Source organism: Sarcophilus harrisii, chromosome 1, assembly GCF_902635505.1.
Source record: "Sarcophilus harrisii chromosome 1, mSarHar1.11, whole genome shotgun sequence".
In the NCBI taxonomy this organism is placed as follows: domain Eukaryota; kingdom Metazoa; phylum Chordata; class Mammalia; order Dasyuromorphia; family Dasyuridae; genus Sarcophilus; species Sarcophilus harrisii.
In genome coordinates, this window is record NC_045426.1 from 551,821,103 (window position 1) to 551,831,956 (window position 10,854).

Sequence of the window (10,854 nt, forward strand, 5' to 3'; positions counted from 1 at the left end):
GAGTTTGTGACTCTGTTCTCCAATCAGAGAGCAGATGGTACAAAGAGAGAAGTAATGTTTTTTTTTTCCATAATGGAAAGAGCACTGCCTTTGGAGTCAAAGGAACTGAATCCAAATTCTCTTTCTAATACTACCTGCATATTTTGAAATCATATATGATACCTTGACAGACAATTATAGAGATAACACTTATCCTCTCATTACTATCAAACAAGACTTTCTGGGACTGTTGTTTTTTTTTTTGTTTTGTAAAATAGAGAAATAGAATACAGAGTAAGAAATTTTGTTTTTCATCTTGTGCCCAACTTTCATCAGTGGAGTAAAGTATTCCATTCAAGCTTCCTTGCACCTGCTAAGACTTTGGTGGGATGCTATTACTGAATGGAATGATTGGAGTTGTCAGGTTCCAGAGGGACTATCCTGAATTGAGAGTGATTGTTAGTGAAACAATGCAAGCACCACCAGAACATCTTCTTTTCCTCCTATCTCTGTTCCAAGCAAAGTGACAAATTTCCTTGCCAGACTCATCATGCATTCTGTCTCTTTCTTTCTTCTGAGAATGAAGAACTCAAGTCGGGAGAAGCTGATTCTGTCTCAGCAGCCAGCAGTGAGAGTCAACAACATTCCTTCTGTTCAATAAAATGTTCTCTTTTCCCCTCCTATCTTTTCCATTGTTCTCTGTTCTTTCTTTCATTGCTAACATTTTATTACTCTTCATATAAAAGAAAACCCAACAATCACAATATGATTAATGCTAACATAGGTAGAAATCAGTAGAGAAGTTTGGCTCTCAGTAGAAAGATGGAAGATAAATCCCCCCCCCTTTTTTTTTTTAGCATGACTTAGATTTGAAGGGTAGAAGGAAAATTACAATCCATTTCGAGTCTAACCATAGTGAGGCATATTAATATCACACCTTTAACAGGTGTTAAGCTCCCAGGGGCAGCACCAATCTCTAGCTTGATGTCCCTTATGTATCCTTATGATATCCCCAGAACTGAGGCCTCTTGATGGGAGGGGGATCAATAACTCCCTAAACTGCAGGAGTGTGTGTGGTGGTCTATAGGAACCACATAATTTCCTTTTATTCCTTTTAAGTTGAGACTAAACTTAACTATTAAATAGTTAAAATAGTACATGTAGGACCATACCCTTTAAAACATAACAAACAAAAACTACCTGAATAGTAGGATTAAACAAAATGTTTCCATTGTATTTATTACTAATGTGAAAAGATGAAAAACTAAAAGAAAGAAAATAATCAAATTATCATAATTTTAGTTTCTTTCTCACAGCATTTTGCAAAGCAGCTAGGTGACACTGACTAGCTATGAGACCCTGAGCATGTCATTTAACATTGTTTCTCTTTCCTCATCTATAAAATGGGCTGAAAAAGCAAATGTATCTACTCTAAAAAAATCTTTGCCAAGAAAACTTCAATTGGGTTCTCAAAGAATTGGACAACACTAGACAATAAATGCAATTTACAGGGTAGCAAGGGGTGGAAAGTTTATATAGAGCTGAACAATTGATGATTTCTTTTGAATAATCAAAAAAGATTTTATAATATTCAGGAGATGTTTGATTTTAGATTTCACTTGTTGATGAGAGGTTGTTGTTCTGATGGGGGAAGGGAAGGTGAGCTAGTCACATGACTTCCCACGAATTTTCCAAGGGACCTTTGAAATTCTATGAAGTATGGCTTTAGTTGACATTAAGTGTGAAAGAATTTGGAACTTTTTGAGACTTTTGAACTAGTGTGATTTTGACCATAAAATAATAATCATTCACATTTTTATAACACTTTGAAGCTGATAGTGTGTTATTTTTCTCACAACAATCCCATGAAGTTACTGTGGAAGTGGTATGCCTGTTTTACATAGGAGGAAAGCAAGGTTCAGAGATACTCATTATAAAAGAGCCATGCCATTCAGAATTTGAACATTCAGGATTTGAATCCAAAACTTCTGAATCTAGTTGTAGGACTCTTTCTACTTTCAACATACTTAATGGAGTATAGAATATTAATGGAAAGTGACTTTGATTTCTAGTCCATTTACTTTGTTAAAATTGAAGTTATTCTTTGCTAATGTAACTTGATTTCTCTTTTCACCATTGCATTTAGGCAACAATAAATATTGCTTATTGAATAAAAAGTAATAAAACAGTACTTTGAAACCCTGTTTTTGCAAAGGTTCCATAAAGATCACTATTTCGTATACATTGTCATTACTATAAATGTATGTATTTATCAAACTGTCTTTTATTTCTCCAAGAGGACAGTAACAAAATAAGAACAATCAGAACTCTAGGGAATATTACCTTTCACTTTTAGGAAATCAGTTTTAAGTAACAAGTCTGTAGCATTCCCCTTTGAGATAGGGAAAAATCCTGAATTCTGACTGATTTAAAGTTAAAGAATATTATAGTTAGATGTTTTGGTAAAAATAATTTGTGCTTGTCTTGGAAGAAAATCCTGTTAACAACCAAATGAAATCTTTAGGCAGTCTTTTCTTTATTGAAACACTGTATGGATTTTTGTAATATATATGGGCCCCGTAGATTTAATTTTTTTATGGATTGTAGGATCATAGACTTATTTCTGGAGGGGATCTTATACACCAACTAGCTCAGTGCAGGGTCTTCAGTAGGCTTATTAATTGATAAATAACTACATTCTTTCTACTATACCACATACACTGCCTCTTATCTTCTCATACCTTTGTTCTCTTTTTCTTTTCTCTCTCTTCTTTCTTAAATTTGAGTAGCAACTACTGCGGTGGCTATTATCAAAAACTGTTGATTCTTTTTAGTCTTTTACCATTTTCTGCAAAAGATGGCCAGGAAATAGTTTGTACTCATCAATTACATACTCCTTTCATCTGCCAAACATTACAGTAGTTTGATAGCATAATGATTACAACCAGAGAGGGAAAATAACCAGAACCACACACATAAAAAAGTGCTCTAGAGAGGTACTCTTATTTCCTGTTTAATTTCCTTTCAAAAGACTTGAAAGGAAATAAATATCAAATTGTAATTCTAAATTTTTGCTTATACAAAATTACTAAATTTTGCTTATTACATCACTTATTATGATGTGATTTTACTTTTTACTGTGTGAAAGTTATATATAGCCAAGAATTTAGCAACTAATTAGTGAAAACAGCCGAGTTAACTTTGAAGCAGGTGTATTTAGTGTTTGTCAAGAATTGGTTGTAGTATTTATTTAGAAGGGTAGGAGGGTTTGGTCAGAGAAGCAACTTCTATACTTGGCTTTTTTACTATTATTAAAAGCAGAACTTCAATATCAATGGCTAGGCATTTGAATTCGCTGGATTTTGATTTAACCCAACAAAGCAATTATTTTTGGTACTGGCAACGGTGAGGTTCCTTTTCTTCCCCTCCTATTCTTTATCTATAAAGAGAAGAAAAAGATACTAGTGTTTTAAATCTTATATGATTTCTAAACCAATAATTTCTTTTGAAACAAATGAAACTTAAATTGTCTTAGACTAATAATTTTTAAAATTAAAAATATAACTTTTCGGCTGTGGTGGTGGCACCAGTGCTGTTATTTGCAACTTATTCTAGGGGTCTGAAATTGAAGCTGGAAAGGGACATTGGATATCATTTAGTCTGACTTTTTATTTTATAGATGAGGAAACTGAGTTCCAATCTTGATAGTAACATGTCCATGTTCACACAGATAGCAGAGTTGGGATACAAACTAAGGCCTTATGGACACCCCCCCCACACACACACACACACACCTTTCCCCTGAAGCTAGAAGTCTTTCTATTATGCCACTTTGCCTTTTCTCATGGTTTTGTTCTCTATTAGGATGAAGGCTGAGTTACAACTTGACCACTGTGGTACCTATTACCAGCAGCACCAAACTTGCTATTTGCAGTCAGGTTTTGAACCATATTTTGAATATAACTATAACTGTATATTTTATGAGAATGTTCAGAATGTCTCCTCTACAAAAGAGAATGCTAAAGAGCTAGCTGAAATTCCAACTGTATCAGAGGTAATTATTTATTTAAATAAATTCATTGTATTTTATATTCCCTTGACTTTTCCATTTACTTTATTCCACAAATACAAAAGTTCACACTCCTTTATGTTTCTCTATTTTAAAACAAGACAGTGAAGTTAATTATATAAAGCTTTTCATTGATAAATGAGTTGAAAAATGAACTTACCTTTATTCAAAAGATAATTTTTATAGTAAATCCCTACAGATCTCGAACAATTAAGTATTTCAGGCTTAAGCCACCTAGAATGTTTCATTATCATGGTTTTTGAAAAGGTCCTTCTACCTTTCACAGTGTTATGTAACTAGACACACTTTTTAAAAATTACAATCTATTTATAAGAAAAAATGTATTTAAGGTTATGTGACTTTTCAAAATAAAAAATAGATGTAAGAATTTTTTAAATGTGTTAGACTTTAACAGTCATAGCTAGTCCTTCCTTCTTGGACAGATGGGGGAAAAAAGTTGGTATTTGTTCAGGGATTTTTCTTCTCACTTTCCTGGTTATAATTTACATGTAATTCTTCACAGGTTCACACTTCAAAATTTTAAATATACCAATTTTCTAAAGAATTGAATGATTATTAAGTAATTAGACTTATAGCAGTAACCTTTCTTTTAAGATCTTGATGTTCAATTTTAGGCTTGGACTACAAATAACGAGGAGGAGCAAACTGAAGGTAATGGCAATACTAATTGATATACTGCTTTGATTGAAAATGTTTATTATAATGATCTTTGTAGTGTTAGATACCAGCTAGGAAAGTTTTGTGTCATCCACAGTGAAATATACTATGTGTTGACTGGATAGGATCTGGTGAAGTTGTAAAGTTATTGTTATGGAACCAGAATTTAGTATTTAACGTAAGACTACAGGAAAAAAAAATACCAGATTACTAATAATCAGGAGGACTGGGATTTGAGTTTTGGCTCTATCATAAAAGTGGTTGTGTGATTTTGGTCAAGTCTATGCTATAATTAATTCAACCCCAAAATGATGGGGTCAGATTAGATGCTTTCTTAGATCCCTCCCAACCCTACTGGTATGTGGTGCTAAATTTTTTGGGAGGAGGAGCTTCCTTTTTCTTGTTCACGCTACCAACGCAGAATGTGTCAATGAGTGCCCTGTTCTTGTATGACTTGGCAAAGATAGCTTTGTTTTTTTTTTTTTTTCCAGTGAGAACTTACTTATTTCAAAGTATGTGGGGAGTGAGAATTTAGGTGGGAACAATGATGATGAGATGAAGGGAAAACAAGTTCCCCTCTTATTTTTCTAATGAAGGTCGGTGTTGGGGTGAGGGGAAGCAAACATAGGAGATTTTAAAACCTTTTCTGCTGAAATGTGTACATGATTCTTGATAGCCAGTGACAAATTAAAATACTGAGCCTTACATCCTGATTTAGAGAAATAACCAATCATTTCAGAAATTCATTCTTTAATATTTAAACATGAAGGTGGAAATTTAATATCTGAAAATAAAGTATTAAAGTGGTCCATTTCTTAAAGTTTTGGATAAAAGAGAGGGAGCATTTGTTGTAAACTTAAATGATAGCTTTTATTAAAGTGAAGTTTCTCCAAAATGGAACATTTTATTTTTAAAAGGTATTTTAAATTTCAATTTTCCTATTATTTGACCATATTTCACATTTTAAAAGTCTGTTTTTAAAGACTACAAAATGCTCATTTAAAATTATTTGGGGGACAGTTATTGAAAATACCAGCTGTTTAATTGTTTGCTGAAACCAGTCAACCTTCATGCCTTGTTGACTTTTACAGATCCACAGATTCCCTTGGATATTGAGAACCTGAACAAAGAGTTTATGGTGGGAAGTGAAGAGCTATATGACTCTCTAATGAATTGTCATTGGCAGCCTCTGGATACAATTGCTTCTAGAATCCCAAATAACATCCAGGAGTAACTCTGTAAATAGCCAGCAATTCCCATCAAAATGTATTGATACATTTGGGGATGGGTCAGAAGTCTTATTTTGTTTTGTTTCAGAGGCATTTATTGGAATATAATTGTTGCAAGTATTGGAGCATAACGAGAATGAATAATTACTTCCATAAAAATAAAGATACTTAACCAGTAAATATATTTTACTCTTTATTTAGGATTCAGGGTAATTTACCATTTGAAAATTGTGCTTTCCATATAAGCCTGTATCAGATTGTTTACTCTCTTGGGGAAGAAAGGAAGGAGAAAAACTTAGAACTTAAAATATTTTTTAAAATGAATGTTGAAACTTACATTTAAAAAAGAGAGAGACTCAAAGAAAAATAGTGCTCTCTTCTCTCCCTTTTGTCCTCTTCATGAAAGCAAAAATATAACTTTACCTCTTAAAGACTAATCATTCCTATATAGAAATGGACAGTATATCATCCCCATTTTGGGGTAACATTTAGTTCTTTATTGTGTCCTATGGTACATGCAGTGGAGACTTTAAGACTTTAAACTTTTAAATATAACTTAAGCTTAAAACAGATGCCTATGTGGCATAGAAAGTGGTTGGTTTTTTTTTTTTAATTTGTTTTTTTTTTCCTATGAATCCTGGAATTTATAAAAGGTAATAAAGGATATCTAGTTTATCTCCTCCTCCACTTGCATCCCACATTGTACACGCCGTCCTTAGAACTATGACTTATGTGGAACATAAAATGATTAACAAAACTGAATTAGTGGCCTAAGTGTATTTCTATAATATTTTACTGTAGGAAGTAGACTGAAGTGACTAATTATTGTAAGGCTACTTTCTGCTAGCCTTTGGATTAATTGTTCTCAAGTTTTAGATAGTGCTTGATATATATTGAGTGCTTAATAAATGCACCATCTTTTAACTGCATATATATATATATATATAAAAACACATAATTAGAAAAAATAAAATATTATTTGTTTTTCAAAAGAAGAAATAGAAGTACTCTTTTCTTTTCTTTTTTTTTTCCCCTCTTCTCTCTATGAAAACAAGAATACAACTTTACCCTTAAAAAGACTAATTGGTTTCAGTTGAGGCCAGGCAAACCATCTTAGATTTCCTGATAGAGATTAGTTGAACTACCACCTTGACTACCATCCCCCTCTCATATCCTGATAGAAACAGTTCAGGACCTTTAACTAAAGAGCTTTTTAAATAATGGTGCTTCCAGTTCAGGGGTCTCAGTTATTACGCTGGGAAGCCACCCCATATAGAGATTCAGGATGGCAGCTGCTCTCTTCAGCCATATTTATTAAAGCCTAGAAAAGGGGGTTTTTTTTATCCTCAAAGTCCTTGGGACTGTTCAATGATTCAGCATTAGTAACTGACATAATTTTATCATTGGAGAGATATTAAAGAAGAGGTATTGCTATCTGCTGTTGTGGACCCCAAGGGCCATGAGACCTTTCTTAACATATATAGAAGATTTCAGCTTTAAGATGTAATTTTTCCCCCATTAAAATATGAGCTTCTTAGGATGATTTCAGAAAGGCCTGGAGAAACTTACATGAACTGAAGCTGAGTGAAATGAGTAGTACCAAGAGAACATTGTACACAGAAACATGATTATGTAATGATCATTTTTGTTGGATGCAGTTCTTTCCAACAATAAAGTGATTCAGACCAATTCCAATAGATGTGATGGAGAGAACCATCTGCATCCAGAAAGAGAACTCGCTGAGAATTCTTAAGTAGAAAGAATGTATATTGTCTCAACAAAAATTTTCAATGAAGAGAAACCGAGGTGCTGAGACCAGCTCAAGGGCCTCACTGTGGAGAAAGTATGACACGGGACAGGCAGGTGCTTCAGCAAAGCATCCATTTATTGATCTGAGAGCCAGGGTTTATATACTCTTTAAACTAATGTAACAATAGCGTCAGATGTTTCTAAGTTGTGTAGTTTGCAATACAGATAGACATTAACATTAAAAAGAAACTAGTAGTACCAACACGTTTATGGCAACATAATCATAAATTTTCTAGTTTGTGATGCCTGGTTCCTGATACAGATATTCCTCACCAAGGCTATCTCTTATTTAAGACATGCCTTCTTGATGCCTGTATATCCACATAGATGACTTCCAATTGATTGTATTCTTGTGCTAGCAGTACTTCTTGGTATCTAGCAGTTCAGCACATCCTATTCTCAACCTTAGTCATGAAGGAATGGTGAATCTGCTTGCAAAGCAATCCACAGTTTCACAGAAAGTATGCAAACCCCTGCATAGATTTTGCTCTGCTTGTTGCTGGCCCTCTGTAAGGCTCAAAAGGCCAAACATAATGGCGAGGTCATTGGTCCTTTAATGACCAAAAACATATCTTACAATGGGAGCAATTTTTTTATTCAGTTTTGTGGTTACATAAGGTCCAGTGACATAACCTAAACTAAGACTGTGATTGGTACATAGTTTACTGACTAGCAAAAATAGGGGAGAGTCCTTCAGAATCTATAAAACAAAGTTGAATACTCTGAAAAGTCCCTAACCAGATACCTCTGCTTCACCAGAGATCTAGTTGCTGGAAAAAATCTCTCCTGACCAGGTTGAATCATCTTCCATCTGTCTTTATTCCACAAGAGGCAGGTCCAATCTCAATAGCATAGGTTCTCCTACAAAGTCTCATACAGAATTTTCTGCTCAGGCTTATATAAAATAAATCCACGTTTAAGCCTTAGAAATTTGTAGTAGTGATTAATAGCTAAGATTTTTAGTAATCATCAATAACCAAGTTCACATAATCCAAGTAAGAATCAACTTGCGGCAGAGGTCATTCATGGAACTAAGGAGAGAAAAAGTTCTTGTTCTATGATTTAATGGCCTCATTGAATAGAATTTGAATCCATGATTTTTTACTCTCTTCTACTTGCTACTCATGTGACCTAGAAAAAGATCACTTAAACCTTCAGGACCTCATCTGTAAAATAAGTAGTTTGTACCAGATGATTTACATGGTCCCTTGAAGCTGCAATGTTAGCTGATACTGGGCTGTAATCATTCTAAAAAAAAAAGTTGGATTATATTCTGAAGTTTTAAAAATTCCCTTTTCTAGTCAGTTGTTAAAAAAAAAAAAAAAAAAGATTTCCTTTGGAGCTGCACTTCAAAAATATTCTCCCCTTGAAGTGCTAATTTAAACTACAAAACCATAGTGTACAACGCCCAAATAAACACTGTTTACCTTCCATGGTGCTTTCAATAGCTACAAGCTAAACAAAGATAAGAATATATTCCCAGCTTTTCCCAGCAGGAACAGAAACATTTTGCTCTGTGGAGAGTCCTTAAAAAATAAAGAACCACTCCACATGAATGACAGAAACCAATTTTGTCTTTAACTTCTGGGAGACCTCAATCTTTCTTTTGATATTATCATTACAACAGTAGGGTGAGTGATTAAAAAAAAAAAAAAAAAAAGATTGCATGTTTTTTATTCTGGAGCTGGAGGCACTTTCTTGTTGATCTCATATTATGTGTTTATTAAAATACTTTTCAAAGCATGTTCATATACATTGTGTCCCCTTTAAAATTTTTTTTCAAGGCTTACCCATATATACAATATACTATGTTTATCTTTAAAAATGGAGAGAGAGAAAAAAATATTTAGGAACAGTCTTTAAAATGATTCATCCTTCTAAAAAGTACATCTGTTGGCAGGAAACTAATCACTGCCCCAGCTATGATAATTACTGCCATTTGGGGGGTGGGAAGGAACTTCTTTAAATAATCTTCTGAGCTGCATGGTATGTATCAATCTTTTGTGAGACTGATATCTGGACATGACTAAAATTCCAGCAGTTTTCTTTTTTTCAGAATCTTCTCACGTTCCCACACTCTTGGAGTAGCTGTGGTTTAAACCATATCATAGAAAAAGCATGCTTTAATACCTTATTGTCAAACATCACAATATACAACACTTCTATATACAGCCAAACCAGATTATATATATGAATGTATATACACATAAAAATATCTATACCCATACATGAGTTTTAATACATACATATATATGTGCATATATGCATACACTGTGTATACATATATTATGTTAGCAACCTCCTGATAGAGAGCTGATGGATTCAGAGTGCATGTTGAGACATTGTTTTTTGTCAATGTAAAAATGTGTTTTGCTGTACTATCTATGATTGTAATAGGATATGCGTGTGTGTATCTCTCTCTGCATGTGCATGCTTAATACAGGACTCGTAAGTTGGAGGAAGAGAAGGTTTATCTTCATTTGAAAAACAATTAACTTGAAAAAAAAAGTCTCTGAAGCTTGTCCAATATTTCTGGTTTTATCTTGCATGAATATAGATAGATATGTATATATATGTGTTCTAATTTTGAAGTTCAATCCTTTCAGAATTGTTTTCATATTTTAATTTGTCATCTTTATAACACTTATCTTTTAGTTCAATTTGGTCTTCATCTGATCAAATAATTTCATTACTCTTGTGTCTAAAGACACCAGTTCTTTTATAGCTATTGTATCTCATTTCCTGATATATGTACATGTAGAGAAGACATATGTAAATACATATACTTGCATATTATGCATGTATGCATTTGTGTGTGAGGATATATATACATATATATATATATATATATATATATATATATATATATATATATATACACATACTCCATTCAAGCTACATGAGCCACAGAGAGAAACAAAAAAATGTGCTTCTTATAAAGTCATACAACAGGAAGGGGATGTATTAACTTGTTATAAAGGAAAAAATGTATCTGTTACAATAGCCATTACACTAGACCTAAAAAACCCTACCTTCTTAGTCAGTAAATAAGCTTTCATAAAGGGCTGACTACATGCTTTATCAGATAGG

The 10,854-nt window shown here is 33.3% G+C and overlaps 1 protein-coding gene across 1 annotated transcript; it reads left to right on the plus strand.

The window, feature by feature from the left end:
• Window positions 1–3,229: 3,229 nt before the first annotated feature.
• On the plus strand, window positions 3,230–6,135 carry C1H6orf52 (chromosome 1 C6orf52 homolog). Its single transcript, XM_003760184.3, has 4 exons — window positions 3,230–3,384; window positions 3,844–4,033; window positions 4,684–4,720; window positions 5,818–6,135. Exons 1-4 carry the CDS (start codon window positions 3,314–3,316, stop codon window positions 5,958–5,960), a joined length of 441 nt encoding a protein of 146 aa, XP_003760232.1. The 5' UTR covers window positions 3,230–3,313; the 3' UTR covers window positions 5,961–6,135.
• The last annotated feature ends 4,719 nt before the right edge of the window (window positions 6,136–10,854 follow it).